The following is an 18,585-nucleotide window of genomic DNA, read 5'->3' as shown; positions in this document are numbered from 1 at the left end:
TCTGTGTCTGTGGAGCTGTTTGAACACAGATTTCTATTACTGCTTGCCGGAGTCAGGATTTCGTACTCCCGTCTTCCAAACCCGTGTTTAATCCAGGAAGCTCCCAAAGGCTTGCAAGAGCATCACCTTTGCATGTTGTGTCTGCACAGCCTCCGCGCGCAGCTCCGCGTGCCAAAAGCCTCGCGCTCTGTTTTCCTGAAAATCGCATTTGAGTTGCCAGGAGATCAGTGGGAGCCTGAGATCTCCCAGCTAGGAGTTCACACGCCAACTGCGAAGGAGAGGAGCCGAGGCGTGAGGTTCTGCCGTGCCCCTGCTCCCGGCTGAGCCCCGCTCCGCTCCCACCGGCGCTGTGTGTGCAGGCAGCCGGGAGCACGGGGCCGCGGCTCACTGCCAGCGCGTGGGCAGGGCGGGATGCAGCCTCTTGACATGGGGAGTGATTTCAACCTTGCTTTGGCGGGGCTGGGGAGAGGATGGGGTGAGCTTTTCCCTCGGAAACCAGGTTGTGCAACAGGAAGGGAGTACGTGAAAGCACCGTTCGGCTGAGTTTCCTTGGTGAAACCCAAGGGACGCTCCGTAGCATCAGCGGGTCCTGAATCGGCCTCCTCTATGAAGTGGGTGACCAGAGAGCAGCTCTGCTGTGCCCCGGGCTCAGCATCCGTCTGTCCGTGCAGTCAGTAAGTCCTCCCACAGCTGCCCGTGCTCCCTGCTCCGTTCTGTGAAATAAGTTTTGCACATCTTAATTTCGTGTGCTTACAATATTTTTAGGCTTTAGCTTTTTTTATTTTTTTCAAGTCTTCAACGGTTGCATGTTTGACATGGTTTTGTTATCCTAGATGCTGTGTTTTGATCTGGCACACAGAGCATTAATTCCTTTATCAGCTCTATTTCCTTTACAGTTGTTCACTTAATTGAGCTCCTCTGTGTATTTTACAAACAAGATGCATTCATTACAGCTTGCAGACCTCAGGTTGTATTGTGAAGTGTTTCAGAAAAATGGCACTTCTGTAGATAGTTGTGGAAGTTGGGTGTTTGGTTTATTTCTCGGATGATGGGAGGAAGCAGTAGCAGAATTCTTGCATGCATAATCAGGAGGAACTTTCCAGAAACTCTTTATTCTAGCTATTTTCTTTTAAAGCTGTGTTTACTCTGAGGTTTCGGCTGAGGCAGTTGAAATATGTGGCTGCAGCATAGAACAAAATACACTGTATGTTTTGTTCCTCTTCTTGTTCTGCTTTGACTTGTGCAAATAGCCTTAATCCAAAGGAGGGGATACCGCAGTCTGTGACTGCGGTGTCATACGATGAAGCTCAGGGTGCAGATTACCCTCTTGCTGCACATCCTGACATCGGATAGCCTTGCATTGAATGGGATGTGAACAGAGGGAATCCTTCTCTTTCACAAGCCCTGGGAGCAGGAAGCTGTTCGTGTAAGCTGTGCAGTTGGCAGCACATCAGTGTGGCCGTGCAGCTGTGTGTCGTGAAGATGCTCAGAGGCTGTGCTGGGTGCAGGCAGGGACTGGTTTGGCGCTGACCCTAACCACCTGCATTGGAGCACCGCTGCTGCCGGGGACACAGCACCCAAAATGCTCCAGAAATGGGGAGCAGCCTCTGCCAAGCCCCTTCCAAGTGTGGTTTTGGGTGCTGCTCGCTGGTAGCTGGTGCCACGTCTGGGGAGGTTTGGGCAGCTGCAGCAGCAGGAGGGGCTCAGTGGTGGCCGGTCCCCTGCTGCCTCCCCGCTGCCTCCGAGCTGGGCCCTGCCGTGCAGAAGAGGGATGAAGAGCCTGGCTTCCTGCATCCAAACTCAAAAGTAGGCATATGTGCTTTTTTTTTTGGTGAGTGGAAACAAATCGGTTTCGACAGAGCTTTTTTAGGGAGTTTTCTCAGGCACAGGCTGAAATTTTGAGGTGGAAAAAATTCACACTTCTTTCCCTGCCGGGCCAGCGTGATGAGGACCAACTGTATTTTTGGGTGCTTGGGATCCGCGTGTCACTGCTGAGCGTGTTGAGGACCGGCTGTGTGTGTTTCCCGCGCAGCAGCCTGGTGGGGTGGAATGGGATCCCCGTGCTGGAGCCGGAGCTGCTCCTGGGAATAAAGCAGCGTGGTCAGAGCAGGGGGGAGGGATGGTAGCTGCTGCTGCCCTCATTGCTCCATGTGGGTGTCTGTTCCTTCTGTGCCACGTCCCAGCTGCACTCTGAAAGCCATCACTCTTGGATGGGGCAAGGCCAGCAGGCTGGGGATGTTCCACCAGAACTCAGCTACGTGCATTTTCTTACTGTGGTCCTGGAGAGGGGCTGGATGCTCTCAGTTGTGGGTGCTCAGCATTTCTGCACATCACCTTGCTCAGAGGTCGGTGGTTTCTTTTTTTTTAATGGGAAAAAGCATTTTGCCATCTGCTTTTCCATAGGGTGAAACCACAGAAGAGCTTTTGCTCGGTTTTCCACACGCAGGCACCCACTGCTGGGTGCATGGGAGGGATTGCAGGTCTCGGGAGGACTGCAGGTCTCAGGAGGCTTTGAGTGTGTGAAAACAAGAAGTCCTCCTGAAAATAGTTCTGCAGCTTAATTGTGGTGGGTGTGCCCTTGTTTGCAAAAAGAAACGAAAGTGCTGGAGGCCGAAGCGCTCTCTTCATGCTCAGTGGCAGAGCGGTGCGAACTCCCCCAGCCAGTTCTGCCAAGGCGCTCAGAGCTGCGCGGTTTGCTGTCTCTAGGCCTGCTTTCTGGGTGCTGCACGGATGCGCTGCATCTGGGCAAGCCAGCGTGTTCTTTGCAGAGGTTTGGGAGCCATGCATGGCCCTCTGGATGGGAACGTAGACCCCATGGAAACGCCATCCGTGGAGAATAGCTGCCGCTTGTGGCATCTCGGCCTTGCTCTGTGAGCATGAGAAATGTTAACATAAATTCTTTAAATAACATCTAGTAGTGTTGAATGCACAGAATTATAAAACATTCTTATATTCTGAGACTCATTTGCATCTTCACATTAAAAACTGTGGTTTTCTTTTCAGGGAATGGTTGCGAGATCTGATTTGTTTTGAAATCAAGGCTAAATTTGTGTTCTTGCATTCCTCTTCGCCCTTCATTTGACAAATTTTTCTTGTTCTTTAAATACAGAATTGTAAACAAGGGCTAATCCTTAGCAACAACCTGGGAAGTTAACGCTTCTCTCCAGCTCCTATTATAATGAATTCAGAGGCTCTGAATGTGATGTGATTTACACGTACTGTTCCTAAGGCCAGTAGGTACTAATATCTTGTTAGAGAGCTGAGAAAAGAGCATTCCTTTGTGTTCGCCATATAACGTAATTGCCCTGCATCTTCTTTCATAAGGAGATATTTAAAGATGCTTTTTACTTTACATTTGAAAAATTGAAGGCTTCTGCTCTCGCATTTGGCTGAAATTGTCTTAAATGTGTTTTCCTTCCTGCAGCAGTCAACACTGTCAAAACATTGAGCAAAGTACGTTCTAATAACACGGGTTAAGACCGTCATTATATTAATTTAATTCTCAGCATAGGTAAAGTCTTAAGATGCTTCCACTTTGTCATGAAAGTTTCTCACAGTAAACATCATCTGTTTTCCCTGTGCAGAAAGGAGAGAGATAATACAGTCAATGGACGAGTAAATCCCTTGTGTTGAATCATTTGAGCGTAGCTCGAGGAAGACTTCCTCTCCTGGTCCGTCCTTGTCTTTTATTTAATTTTCATTTGATTTTGTTTTGTTCCGCTTGTATTTATTCAGGGAGTGTTTCTGTAGCATTAATCTATGTAAGCCACATGCAGTTGAATATTGCAGCTCCCAAAAGGCCGTGATTAAAGCGTCACGGATGTGGCAAACCACAAACACAAAAGTAAGTTTACGTGTAGATTCTCTTAGTAAAATATTTTATTCGAGTTCTGCAGTGCCTTGGTATGGTGGTCAGCACTGCCATAAAAATCCCGTGTTATATGAAATGATACAATCTGTGAAGCATTTCCCATTATGTAGACACCATGTCTTTAAATTATAGCAATTTCTTAAGATTTTAAAGCAAAATGAGCTCTTAGAGGTGTGATTAATAGCAGGGAATGAGGCTAACGCTGGGTCATCAGTGGCACTCCATTACAAAAAAGGTTGGGCTAATAAAAGCATCCATCGCTTTGACCAATAAAGCATTTGAATGATATGCTTATAGTTTTTATCATGCCGTGGTTACTTTGTACTGAATAAACTGTGATTTTACGTGCAGGAAGGGGCCGAGGTGGGGGAAACGTCCCGGCTTTCATGCAGGGCTTGATGTGTTCCGAAGCCTTCAGGTTGCGGTGTCTGAATTTCTGAAGCTGCTGTGAAACATCTAAATCCCCCGTGACCCGTGCCCGGCCGCCCGCAGCCCTTCGGTGGGGCTGGCGCTCGCTGTCCTGCAGGGAGGGGAGAAAGGAGGGCATTGTGTGCAATCATTAATTCAGAGTTAAGTCCCCGGCAGCCCCAGACATCAGAAATATTCTGCTGGAGCACAGGAAATGGGGCAGCACTTGTGTTTTCCTGGTGTGCGGACGCCAACTCCGTGCCCGAGTCCCACCTTTCATCCTGCCCGCTATTATGCTGTCAGCCTGACGGATGAAAAAACAGGAGGTTGCCTCAACAATGCTGCGTTCGGGCTGCATTTAAATACCTGCCTTATTAGGAGGTTGTACTGATTTCATGCTTCTGAGATTTTTTTTTTTCCTTTTTTTTTTTTTTTTTTTTTAGTACAACAAAAGGCTAAATATTTGCTGAAAAGGGAAACTTTGAGTTTCTTGGCCAACCGCAGATGTCCAGGATTGTGCTGGGAAGAAAAGTACTGACTATTCTAAAACTTGAGGAAAAATGATGAGGGAGGAGGCTTCCCACCCCGTGCTGTTTGCACGTGAAGTGACAAGGGAGAGCAGATTAGTGCCCGGGCCAGCTGTGACCTTGGATGCTTCACACATTCAAACCCAGGATGATTTTGGTCTCTGTTTGGTGGCAGCAGTGGCGCTCACAGGCTGCAGGGACACGGCTCGGGGTACCCGGGGGACGAAAGGGCCTGTGGTGAGGACCCCAACCTCTGTCCCTGTCTTAGAGAGCTTCTTTAGATGTGGGAGGGCTGCAGGGACTCGTGGAGGTGACGCTGGGGATGTGTCAGGCAGGAATGTCACCCAGAGCCCAGGGTTAACCCCCATCCATCTTCTCCCTGTGTGCTTCAGGTCCTTCCCCAAGTTGGTGATCGAGATAGAGGGGCTGCAGAGACCTCCGTGGAGGAGCAGTGTGACAGGCCATATCTTGAGTGCCACGGGGCTGAGAGATGGGCAAGGAAGTGCTTTCTGTAGGGTGGGGAACGCCAGGGACTTCAGCCCTGGAGCCACACGAGGACTGATGCTGTGATCTGTGGGTGCTGAGGTGGGCGGTGGTTGGGGGACTGAAGTTTCAGTCGGGAGAAGCCTTCACAGGAGTCAGAGGGGCTCCTGCCCCACCTGTGTTTGTGGAAAGGAAGAGGGAAACCTCCAGAAGCAGAGGGCTGAGAGTGGGTGAGAGAAGGCAGGAGAACATGGGCAGAGCCGTGCCTGGTGCATGGATGTGTGTGTGAGAGCACACGTGTGTGCTGGAAGGGATGGAGTTGTGTAGAAAGGCAACATTTTGCTTGTTTGTTTAAGAGGAGTTAACATTTTGCATCCCACCTTTTTGCAGTTGCTGGTTTTTTTTTGATGTAAATAGTCTCCTACATCAGTGGTTTGGCCGGTAAGTCTTGTTCCCTAGAACACTTTCATGTGATTTCAGCTCCTTTCTTTACCCTTTATCTGACAGATGCACGGCTGCACGTTTTCCTCTGTTGTCTGTTGTCCTGAGGTTGCAAAGAAAGACTGCAAAGGCTTTATGTTTGTTGTTGTTTAAGGGGAAAAAAGTCCTCGATGCACAGAAGAGTTAACAGGATTTCACTTGATCTGCTCGTTTATGCAATGAGTAATGCGAGGTTGGTAACAGCAAATTGTTGTTTATAAGCAAACATGGCACTGTGTAAACAAGAAATGCTGGTCCCCAACTGGTTGGATTTCATGGTGGTCAGCAGCTGATGTATGTAACGTACAACCTTTCTGCTTCTCAAAATGTCAAAAGAATGACTATTTGTTTGTCTTGAGTTCTTCCCAGCTGTTTACTCTGTAATGCATTTGCCTCAACCTTGATTCCCTAAGAGTGGCCCCTTTCTCCTCCCTGCTCTGTTTACATTAGTCCTGCCCCGAGTGTCACCTATGAAATCTGTTGATTATTCCACCTGGTTAATGTTAAATTGCTCTTGCAAGATGATGTGTTTGTTCATAAACACAAATGCTGGGCCCCTTGTTTACTGTACCCATGGCAGCAATCAGTTATTAAACAAATATTGCTTTGTTTGCGGGTGTGAGCAGCAGTTTATCCTGCAAGGTCTGGAAAAAAAACCTTTAAATGCTGGGATTTTGATAAAGGAGAAAAAGGGGAGCTTGTCCCTGGAATGTGGCTGAAACTCACTTTGGTTTGCTTTGCTTATCTTTAACTTGGGTGAAGGGGCTAGAAAGATTAGCAAGTTGTTTGGTTTTTCCAAGAGATTTCCTTAGTGTAATGATATCTATCCAGTTGTTTGCTTTTTTCAGAAGGGAGAGAGCACTCCTGCAAGACGACTAGCACAGCGATAGCCGGCTGGTGGCTAGAAAATCCTGCATGGAGCAAACAAGGAGTTAGAAGGTCTGGGACAAAGGTATAGGGCTAATCACCCAGGTAAACCCCTATAAGAGCAGCCTTTGAGTTGTGTGTGGTGTTCGGTCGGGGCTGTGCCCTTCCCGGTGTCTGGCTGGGAGCGATGCGGGTACCCAATGCGGGGTTGGAAGAGGCAAAGCTTTCGCTTTTAGTTCGGAGGCGGTCTGGGGAGAAGAGAAGCTCTGGTGTGAGAGCAGAGCCATTTGAATGAGGAGAAAATACCGAACCTAAAAATGCTCTCTGCCGTTCCTGCAAGTGAGCTCTTAACGCTTTTTATAACTGGAAAACGGCATTTACATCTGCACATTTCTGTTTGCTGACTGTTTGCTCTTCGGTTTCTGAGAGTCTTAATTAGAGAGCGCCGTCCTGGTCGTTGTTGCTTTTGGGTTGTTTTGCAAATGAGCAAGAAGACTCACTCACACCATCTTTGTTTTTCAGAATGATTGTTTATTATTGTTTCTGGCTGTGGCCTGGATGTGGAATGCCGGGCAGGACCTGTTCGCACCAACAGTGCGTTGTTGGGGCTTCACACACAGAGGGAATAACCCTCCTGGTGTGACCTTGAGGAAGAAAAGAGAACTCTTTTTTGCACGAAGGTGGTGTCTGCTCCCTTATATGTGAAGTATCGATAAAAATACCTCGAATATACATTTCTAAAATGGGAATACTGAGCTAGACCCGGTCCTTGCCGTGTTGAAGCAGTGAAGTGAGGGCTGTGTCGTGCAGCACTGTCTGCCTTCAGGGTGGCTTTGGCTTCTGGAGGCCGGTGGGGTTAGAGATGCTTCGCTGGAGGTATGCTGGGGGTGGGATTGTAACTGCTCAGCAATCAGCACTGAGTCGTGTGAGGTTTGGAGTCATCTTGCTGTCTCACAGTCCATGCTGCCTCATAAGCTGACCACATTTACGTATTTATTACATGCAACTTTGCCCTTTTGTTGAGTCGAATATTCTGCTCACCTTCTTTTCTGGGACAGAGACTGCAAGAGCTCACGTTGCACGCGGTATGCATGAACCAACCCTGAGCCCTCTGTCCCACCCCAGAGCCGGTGTGTGTGCCTCAGGGACCCTGCAGTGGGGCCGTCCTCCTGCGGGGCCAACTCCTAATGGTGCTGCTGTCCCAGGTCACTTGGCAGCATTTGAGGAGGAGCGTGGTGGCACTGTGAAACTCGAGTTCTCTTTTGGTTTGGGGTTCTTTTTTGGGCTTCCCATTCTGTTCCTTCCAAGCAGGAGATGATCCCTGTCGTACTGACGATGAGTACTTCTGTTGAGCTCATGGCGGAAGGATGGCTCTGCCCAGGAGGAGGAAGGAGCTCACTCTGCCAGTGCTGCCATGTCAGTGGTGCAGCCCATCCGCCAGTCCCTGCAGGCAGCCCAGCTCCGAGCCTCCTGCAGCCATCACACAAACTTCTTGCTGAGTGTGGGTTTCTAGAGCTGGCCTGCTGGGTGGAGCTGGTGGTACAAAGGGGATTTATTTATCTGTGGTCAGACTAGGAATAATTTCTGCATGAAAATGTTAAAAGAAAGGAGGATGCACAAAGATTGTTTGGGGAAGGTTGAGCTGTCCATCCTGCCTGCCCTACGCTCAGGTCTTCAGCCAGAGTTGGGTTGTGTGAATGGCTAGAGCAAGCCGGGCAGTCATTGTGGGCCGCATCAGGCAGCCAAGTGTAAGATGGTCTCTCGTGGCTTTTGTATCCAGTCCCAGCTCACAAGTTATGGACTGGGAACTGACACAGATCTCTCTAAGAGGTATCTGAGGCAAAGAAGTGAGGCTGTTACCTGCGCCGTTCAGTCTGACTTGGTGCACGAACTTGTCATGCGGATCAGCTCTGGCTCTTCTGAAATGAGCAACTGGCAAGCTTTTAATGCCCATTTCAGTGAGTTTTCTTTGGATTTGGTTGTTCTCTGTCCTCAATGTTTGTGGTCAGCAACACCCTCAGTAGAACTGATTTCCTTAGGTGTACCTGCAGTGACAGCTTCTTGATGGTTGCTTGACTGTGATCTCACACTAAGGCAGCGTGGCACAGCTGGGTTTGGGCTCCCGGTGCAAACCTGAGGATGCTCTGTGGATAGTCTCGATTATTCTGCACCCTTTTTCCAAAGCACTAAATGGAATTTCAGATTTTAGATATGTCTAGACATATACAGTGCATGATAAAGTTGATAATACATTAATCATTTTTAACAACAGGTAATATGCATAATTTATGGTGTTACAGTGCTATCTTTTTTGATATTTATGATGGATAATGCTCAGTTTTTGCCCTCATATTACTGCTTTAAATTATACCACAAGAAAATTAATGAGAAAGTAGATTTATGGGTTTCATTTGTTTGTCAATTCGGAAATTAATTGGGTGTTAATTTTAGCCGTCCCTCATCAGACCAGGTCTTTAGTATGTGTGCATTACTTTGCATTCATTGAAGCCTACCTCCCATTTACTGTGGGTCACTAGCTTTGCATACATTAAAATAGCCCTCAGGCTCATTCTCTTGATTACTTTTTGAACTGCCATGCATTAGAAAATTTACGCCTTTCTGTTATAATTATGAAAATTCTGTATCGGAAGACGATGCTTGCATAACAGCAAGTACACAGCCTTGCTCAGCCATGTAAGATCATATAGCAAATCCCAATACATTTTTGTTCTAATCCTAGAAAATAGCACTCTTGACAATCTTTGTTGTGTGAGTTTTATCCTTTGAAATTTCAAGGATCCATTTTAATGCACTGAATTACCTCTTTAAGCTGAGGAAATATCAAAGGATTTCCCCTTGTCTCCGTCTCTTTGTTCCCTCCTTCCTCACTTCCCGGACGCGATGCGCTCTTCCCTCGCTCCTGCTTTGCCTCTCCAAGGAGCACCGTGGTTGGCCATGACTCAGCATGGCTTTCCAAAACAGCAGCCTGACTTGCTTCGAGCCTCGCTGTTTTGCTTCTTACAGCCACCCCTTGCTCTTTGCAGCCAGGTCTCCTTTCTTGCGCCCCTGCTCAGCTCAGCAGGCACCAGTAGCACGTAGGTGAGTGGCCTCCAATGGAGTTTCATCCAAAGGTACCCTATAAAAGTTGTTCTGTAGTTACTTAGTACATAATTATATCTAAAAATAAACCCTGTCAGCAGGAGAAATGGTGGCTACTGAAAACTCTAAGCCTGATGGCTATTGACCCATTTGCAGTGAGGAGCTCTGGGGTTTGTGAGCTGAGGAGCTGGTGAGCTTGAGGTGAGCACTGGAGTTAAGTCATGCCTCGAGTCGGGGTGCCAACCTCAAACACAGCCCTGGAGGTGTCACCTGGCACCAGTGTTGCCCACTAAAGCAGGGCCCACCTGGACAGCACGAGCTCCCTATCCTGCTCCTGTGCTCACCGTGGTGGCAGCCCTTGAGCGGCTCGTGTGAAGCTGGCTGATTCACGGCTAATTGTGACATGCTGTAATTTAGTAAATGAGCAGCTGAACATCTGTACGCCTTCCCCCTCGGAAGATCAAAGCCGTATCTTACACAAGGCTTTTAATGTCCACACATGAACCCTGTTTTACCGAGCCCATGGCTGGTGGGACGGTGCTTCTGGCTGCCTTGCTGACATAGCAGCCATCAGGGTGACTGTGTGGGGGGTTCAGCTTCACCACGGGACTCATGTTCCTGGAGAAGCTCAGCAGTGCTGGTGGTGGGACCTGGAGCCTGTGGTGCTTGCCACGGGGTACTGGGCCTGAAAGGGTCTGTCAGTCATGTCCCAGAAAGCCATCATAGTCCCCATTGCTGATGATGGCAGCGCTGGAAGCATCAGGCTGCTTTTGCTCTGCCTGTGTGCCTGTGCAGTTGGTAAGAAGCAGCTTTGCTCCTGCTTTTGCATTGCCTTGCCGTCTGTGCTCTGGAGCACGTTAGTCTTCAAGAGGCAAAATCCTGCCTTTGTAGCATTGCTTTGCTGTGAAGTGCTTCCAAGCACTGTTCTGTTTTTGTAGTTTGACAGAGGAGTTCTCAGAAGTTAGTTCTGAGCTTGCTTGGGGGAACTGCTTGCAACAAATAGGTAGAATTTTCCCTTATTAATGATGCCGGTATGGTAGTGAGCCTGCTAGAGAATTTAGGACTAGATCTTGTCATTTGATCACTTACTTAAAGCTGATTTTACCACTAACTCTTCCATACAACTAGAAATATGTTTTATAAATCTCTGTTTAGCTTAATTTACACATGCTTTTATGGCTGGGCCAAGTTCTTTAAGGGCATTTATTCTGCTTCATATAAATAATTGATCAGCCAAGTTAATTTACTTCTGCCTGACTTGGTCAACCTTAATTAACTGCCCTGGAATAAAGACCGAACTTTCTGTTAGCTTAAAATCTTTCACAAATGTGACAAAGAGGGGATGTGCTATGACAACGTTTTTGTTCTAGCATTGTTCCCAGGGGACAGAAATGTTGAGTGAACTCTATGTGCAGATAGGAGGTTGTGGCGAGGTGGGGGTCAGCCTCTTCTCCCAGGTAACTAGCAATAGGACCAGAGGGAATGGCCTCAAGTTCTGTAGAGGAGATTCAGATTGGATATCAGGAAGAATTTTTTCTCTGAAGGAGCGATCAGATGCTGGAATGGACTGCCCAGGGAGGTGGTGGAGTCACTGTCCCTGAAGGTGTTTAAGGAAAGAGTAGGTGTAGTACTTAGGTCTAGCGAGCAGTATTGGTGGTAGGCGGACAGTTGAACTGGATGACCTTAGCAGTTTTTTTCAACCTTAATGGTTCTGTGATTCTAGGTGTATTTAGATAAACCTCTAAATGCTAATAGCCAAAACAAAATCATCATCTTTACGTAGTCCAGGTTGTGTCTGGAAGCATATTTAAAGCAGGATGTCCCTGGTCCCAAGGGATAGTGTTTTAATGGTGATGAGATTCTTAAAAGTGTCCGTTGGTGCTTTTTGCTTATTGAGGAGTCCTAAAGGTATCTTTCCAGATGCCTCATTGTATGGGTTGGCATCCAAACACAGCTGAGTATCTGTCCTTCAGCCTTTCAGACTTGTAGGGGGTCCCAGCTCTGACGGGTGCGTCACTCGATAAATCCTCCCTCCTGCTGACATTAAACAACGCTGCCTGGTCTTTAGAAAGTATACTGGTAGCAGAACTGCAGAAACTGCACACTTCAGTGCCCACCTCCTGCCTGCTGATCTCCGTGCTTAACCTTGCTCATCTGAACAGTCCGGTGGAGCTAAGGGATGTGTATCTGCAGCATCTGGTCTTTGTGACGTTAAAGACTTTTTAAAAAATGAATTATTAGCACAGAGCATTTTCAAAATTAGGGCTCCTTCAGGTTCTGTCTTTTGACCCCAAACACTGACACTGGAATCCTCAGGAAGGTCGTTTTCACTCAGCCAGAGTTCACATCCGACCCGTGCTTCTCTCAGTTCTGACTGTGCCCTTAGGAAAATCAGCTGTCTCCAAATCATCTGGGCGATGGCTGCTGTTGTCCTGCTGCTGATAGTGTGCAACACTTTGGTTCCTCTCCACCGAAGTTTTACCCCATTACCTTGAACGTAAGGTATTAAACAGAGAGATGGGCCAAACCCCTGTGGCTTTGGCTTTGGCTATGCATCAAAACTGGGAAAGGTTTTGTGCAGGTTAAGACCAGAATCTTGAAAAAAAATCAATCTGTGTTGCGATACTTTTAAATGAAGCTGACATTAAGTCATAGAAGAACAGTTTGTTTAATACCGGCCCTTGGATTTCAGGATTAAATTTCACAAGAAATTTGTTGTTGTTTATACTGCAGCTTAGCTTTGGACCCTGCTTAGGGGAGAAACATCGTGTCACCTTTAACGATCTGAAGAGTCATTCTGTATCCACCCCTGATGTGGAGTAGCATAGTTTTGTTATGAAAAAAAGATATCCGCGTTGATAAGAGCCCATCTATTTTTAGGCTGTTAAAATACATCTGCCTTTGCAGAATTGATATGAGAGTCATTCTGCTTTGTGGAACGTGGATGTGTTCTTTTGCCGTTAAATTTCTAAAGTCAGAATATGGTATCTTGTATGTCATGGAAGCTTTTGTGGGGCACGGCATTTCCTATAATAAGTCATTATGCATAACAGCTTCTTTGGCACCATTCTGCTCACTTTGGGCTGCGCTCAGGCCAGAATCACTGTGGCACCAGGGACAGAGCTTCCCTTCAGTTTCCACGGAACATAATCACGTTGCATGAAGTCAACCTTGATTTGCTTTTTTCTTTCACGATTTTGAACGACAGACCTCACTAATAGGCTTCTGCAAGGCCTGCTCCTCTGTGCTGAAGTGAGACAATTATCTCAGCCATCCTCGGCATACCATCACCTCCGCTCATTTAGGTGTGCTCAAACAGACAAATAATAATCATTCTTGCAGAAAGCTCTCGCACGTTGATTTTCATGACATTGACGCTTAATGATCAAACCAAACTGTGATTATTTATGTCAACTCACATTTGACTACAGTGAAGAAATAAACAGCTTTATCTTCACTCCCTCGAAAATTCTGTTTTCCATCGCGGGCATTTCAGCAGAGTGGATTTGTTGTGCATTGGTGTCCAGTTGAAGGCATATTGAAGTCAACAGACCGTAAGTGGGCATTCTTAGATAAAAATTTGCTCAGAGTTGTTCACTTCTGCTTTTAAAATATTTTTTGTGTGTGTGAACAGAGCCCTGAAAGTGCAAATCATCCCGATTTTCTTTTCAATGTCCTAGTGTTTGCCTTGCACCCTCCATTCCTAGGTGGGCACTGCCTGTGGGACTCGGGGTGTAGGAGGGAGACTGAAGTCTGTCCTGGAGAAAGCTCTCGGAGCTCAGTGATCTTCGTGTTACCATGTCCTAGAAGTAATCCATCCTTTTCTCAGTCCTGTAGGGTGGAAAAATTGTAGCAACTGCTACTGTTGTTTCTTTCCAGGAGCATTTTGCAGTCCTCAAGGCAATGAATAATTTTTTTTACCAGTTTCTTTGTGAATTTTTTTCTGCGACCTGGGGATATTTTGCTCAGAAGAGCAAACCAACAAATGGTGATTGGGCAGTTATGGATCTGCTCCATGGTGGGGTGCATTGCTCTTTCTGCTTTCAAAGCATCTCCAAGCTCTGGTCGGCACTTTCCCCTCCTCTCCATAGTAGTTTGTTCAGGTTCTTGCCTCCAGTCAGTGTGTTGCATCAGAAGGGGTTTGGGAATGAAATGTCCTTTTTTTTTTGTTTACTGTTTGAGCACACTGCTTTTAACATCTCTTTCCATGGTGGTATCTGCTGGAGGCCCTGCAGCCCTTCCTCTATGTGTCCTTGCTCAGCCGGGTGCTCTGCCTCAGGACCTCCTCAGTGCAGTGCATGATGGTGACATCCCAACAAAAATGAGCCTCTGGGTTTCACCGAATGCAGTCTTACCTGGTCCTTTTCGTGCTGGGGTAAATGAGTGAAATACTCCACTTTCTCTCTTGAGCCTTGACCCCAGATTCAGATGGGAGGAAAGGAGCTGCATCAGTTCCTTCTTGATTTATCTCTGGTTAATGGTCATGATGGCTGAGGAACTGGTGATGGAAGGAGTCCTTGTCCCCAGGCAGTGCTCCTGTGGGCTTCCTGGGGAAAGTGATTTCTCCTGGTACTACATTAGAAATGCATTGTTTTCTTTCTCCCTTTAAGATTGTTTTTTTTGTCCCTTGTGTGCCAGAAAGGATATTTATTCTTCCTTCTGAAGACAGAGAGGAGGGATGGGCTGGAGGAAACACGTTAATTACATTCAAATCCTGTAACTTAGGGCATAGCAGGTGGAAATGCCCATAAAACAACTCATCAGACATCTCAAAGGTAGCAGTTTGCAGCTGGAAACGGGCATACGTGCTTTGCTTGGGGTCTTGTTGTGCTTGAGTCCTTCCAGTTAATTCACAGAAACATGCGCGAATCCCGAGAGACCCCGGGCTAGCAGTTGGGCAGTCCTGCTCCAGATTCTCCTCCTCCTCTTTGCTGGGAGATCTGCGGCTCACCGACATAACTGGCCAGCCGTCCACCAAGAGCTGAAGGCAGCGTACTGGCTGGCTGAGAATAGCTGTGACTACCATGATGGTACCTAGCCAAATGCACAGTTTGCTGCAAATAAATCTGAAGCCTCTTTGCTGTAATACCATAGTGCCTCTAAAGTCAAACCAAATCCAAGAAAATGGCCAAAAAGACTATGAGCAGCTGAAGCAGTTTGCTCCAGAACATCCCAGATTCAGTTGAAATGGCTTCATAGGAATAAAAGTTGGGGATGGAAGCTGAAGTGCTGAGCACCGCTTCCCTTACCTGCCCCTGCATACTGTGTGTCATGTTCTTGATGCTGTCCATCACATGTTGCAAGGGATGACTCATCGTTGCAAAGGGGAGCATCCAGATGTAACTAGAGAAATTTAATTATGGATTCTGTGTGTTCGTTTGAAAATATTTTTTTTTCTCTAAGGGAAAAAAGATGTTGAGCAAATAATACTATATTTAGAACTGAACTAACTTACTAAAATTATAGCTGTACCAACAGATAAATAAACATAAACTAGTAGCATGAACCATTAATGAAGGATAAATCGTATGAAGGGAAATGACAAATGTTTACAGTTTTGGCAGGATTTAAAACAGGGCATGTCTCCTTATATACAGCAACTGTTTTAACAGCTGCTTTTTTTTTTTTTTCCCCTCCCCTAAATTATTTCAGGTTTTTGAGTCATGATGCAAGAATCTGGGACTGAGACAAAAAGTAACGGTTCAGCCATTCAGAATGGAGCGAGCGGTGGCAACCACTTACTAGAGTGCAGCCTACGGGAGGTGAGATCAAACGGCGAGACACCTTCAGTTGAAATTGGGGCTGCAGATTTAACACATCTTCAGCAACAGCAGGTACTGTAAGACATATTACAATTTTCCTACCGACAGAAAAAAAAAAAAACCACGAAGCATTTAACATCTCCCAACCCCTTTGTATTCGCCGATCAGAGGATGCTTTCAGGACCTGCCTACCACATTCTGTACATTTTTGTCTGTAGAGGATTGCAGTCGCTGTGTACAGGGGAACGTTTGACTTCTCTTCTTGGGGTTCCTTTGGAATCAGGGCTCACTCCCACTGCCTGAGTGTGCTGAGCCTGGTGGCAGCGATCGGGTGAACCACTGTGTACAAATAACTGGTTTCCACAGTGTGTCACTGGGTGGAAAACACACTAACGTTAAGTTTTGTTTTTGCAACAATTTTTAATATAACCTAGCAACCTCTATCAACAGAATGTTTCCTATTAGAGAGAAAGGCCGTGGAGGTATCTGCTGTGGCAGAACTCTGGGGTAAATAAATAAACACCCCGTGCGTCAGTACTCTTTTCAGTTCACAAGAAGCAACAAAATTATGTGTCAGGGCTTTCCCTTTGTATCTTAATTAGTGTGTTTTCTGGGAAGTGACCATGTTCACCAGCATGAATTATCCCTATAATACGTTTTGTCTTCTTTCTTGATAAAATTTCGCAGCCCTCTCAGGAAATTTTGCACTGAAGTGCTGGGCACGTGTCATTAATGTGTTTGGGAACAAAGGCGGCGGTGGAGCCACCGTGAATACACTTAGCCTAACCCTCACTTTCTCTAATGCAATAAGCATTCTTAAAACCTTTTAAATAAGCGATTGGCAGCTGGTTAAGGCTCCCCTAAGCGTACTGTGATCTTTTTAGCTGGTTGTTGAGGAGAAGGAAAACCTGCACTCAAAAACAAAGCAAACTGGAGGCTTGTCGAGGAGCAGGGGACCCGGTTTGCCAGCCTAAGACAGAAAGCTGCCGTAATTAAACGAGTCAGGAAAACAGATGATACTAAAAGCACAGACTTTGGTTGTTTCAGTTATTTTCATCGTACAGGTTTTTACTTGAAGTGAGAATACCATCAGTGAGAAAATCACAGCCATGCTGAATTCATTACTGCAGTAGTCACACAAAACCACGGATAAAATTTCAATAACTGCAGGCCACAGTTGAGTAAACAGTTGCACTGAAACTTAATTCCTGTTGACTTTTCCCTCATTCTTCGCCAGGGGCACATTCTGATTCGTAGTGCAAAGACAACAGGGGTTACAGCTTTGATTAATATAGGACAGTAGAAGAGGATTCGAACAGTGAAATATGTTCAACGCAAAGGTCTCTTCTTAAAGAGGCTTGATATCAAAATGAGTTAATTACGCTGCCTTTCCATAGGGGCACGATGGAATTTTCCAGTGCTGCCGCCTGCCCGCTTTGTGCACAGCAATGCACAGAGGACACAAGCACACACACACACACACACAGAGTAGGGCACTGCAGACCAGCAACGTGCAGACCTCTGCTGTTCCTCTTATGCTCCCTGTTCCTAATCCTTTCCATAGCACCAGAACCACGTGCGGTGGCTGTGTTGGCCGGTGGCCGCCTATGCAAGCAGTGATGGAGCAGCAGGATCACTGAGTGGTCCTGGGCACAGCCAGGGCTGCTCTGCAGCTCCAGCTCCTGGTTGCTCATCCTCTGCCAGCCCAGTGGGTGCATTCCATCAGCTCTCTGTTCTCCGGTGCTTAAAAGACCTTTATGTTTTGTGGTTGGATCCTTCTGGTAATCGGTTCTGATGGGTAACTTTCCGGTTTCTTGGTTTGTCTTTGAAAGAGCAAGTCGATTGCAAAGTTTGAAACGCTTACTCAGAGAGATCTGATAACAAAAGAGTAATCGGAGCTAGCACAAAAATATCAATCTTTATGTTTGTAAAATATTTTTAAATACTGAAAAGAAGAAAAACCCGTTGTTTTCAGACAGCTAATGCAAGCATTTACAGATACACACGCAACACGGAGCATAATGTTTAGATGTTTCTCCATATACAACATATGCTCTCAGGTCACTTAACAGAATGCGTTCTACAGAACGCTTCTTCAATACGAATGAATGAGTTCTGAATTAAACAGCTATTCCTTAAGAGAATTTCATTCAAATCTTTTCTTTTTGCCACCTGGCACTTGTTTTGGCTGAACAAAAATCAGCGGCGCTCCTTTGGGCTGTGCTGCTCGGGGTGGTTCTGAGCGCGGCTGAGCGGTGCAACGCCTACAGCTGCTCCTGCAGAGCATCTGCACCGAGTTCTGGTTCACATTTTTTGTTAGATTTATGAATTTATGAGAACTAATAGCTTTGTTACGATGAGAAAGGAAAACAGAAATGCTTCACATTTTTTAGGATGCTTTCATGGGTCTACAAACTTGTAAATATTTTATCATGGAGAACTGGAGCACCGCAGATGTTCCTGTGTCCGAAGGAGTGACGTGCAGTGTGGGCTCTCTTGTGGCAAGTGCAGGAGGGCTCGTAGGGCAAGTTTTGCTTTCCGTGTCATCTGTGGGTACAAGGAGACAGAGTGGTGCAAAATTATTTTGGTGTTAGCAATCTTCTGAAATGGAGATGCACAGCTCACACTGACGTTACTCTTTGTAATCATGAAGCAAGATACTTTCTGAAGTGCAAAAGCAGTACAGGTGGCTCCTTTGCGACTACCTATGGAAGAATTATATAAGAATGTAGATATGTGTGAGAGAAATCACCCTCAGGCCCCGCCTAAGAGGGAGGGCAGGCTTTTCTGTGGGGTTTTGGCACCTGCTGGGATGGGAGGAATTGCCTTCCTGTCACTGGCTCTATAGGCAGTTGGCACCATGCAGAAGTGGATGGCTTATGGCAGAGTTGGGTGGGATGGGCCGGGTTGTGGTGAGCTCCTCTAACACCTGGCATAGTCCTTAAGGTCCCCTGGGTCATCAGACTTCCTCGGGAGACAGAAGTGGGTGTTTGGCTTGAAGTCAGGCGGCAGGGCTCATGACCTTGTTCCCAGGGTGCCCACAGGGACAGAAGTGAGGGGCTGAAAGCCTGAGAGCGGGGCACCAGGT

The 18,585-nt window shown here is 46.7% G+C and overlaps 1 protein-coding gene across 35 annotated transcripts in view; it reads left to right on the top strand.

Annotated features, from left to right (window-relative positions):
- Nucleotides 1-18,585, top strand: part of FOXP1 (forkhead box P1) — a 343,452-nt gene that overhangs the window by 177,868 nt on the left and 146,999 nt on the right. For 32 of the 35 annotated variants that reach the window (XM_040646262.2, XM_015293120.4, XM_015293117.4 and 29 more), the window contains one exon: nucleotides 15,388-15,569. The exons of 2 other annotated variants lie outside the window; for them this stretch is intronic. In XM_040646262.2, coding sequence (XP_040502196.1) covers nucleotides 15,399-15,569 — 171 coding nt within the window. In that variant the 5' untranslated portion in view covers nucleotides 15,388-15,398. Of the gene's footprint in view, nucleotides 1-472; nucleotides 6,742-15,387; nucleotides 15,570-18,585 lie in introns of those variants that run through there. One more of the 35 variants, XM_040646278.2, reaches the window with a different exon arrangement.

Source organism: Gallus gallus, chromosome 12 (assembly GCF_016699485.2).
Source record: "Gallus gallus isolate bGalGal1 chromosome 12, bGalGal1.mat.broiler.GRCg7b, whole genome shotgun sequence".
NCBI classification, from domain to species: domain Eukaryota; kingdom Metazoa; phylum Chordata; class Aves; order Galliformes; family Phasianidae; genus Gallus; species Gallus gallus.
The sequence above is the reverse complement of the archived record's forward strand: the minus strand, read 5'-3'. Positions and strand labels throughout refer to the sequence as shown.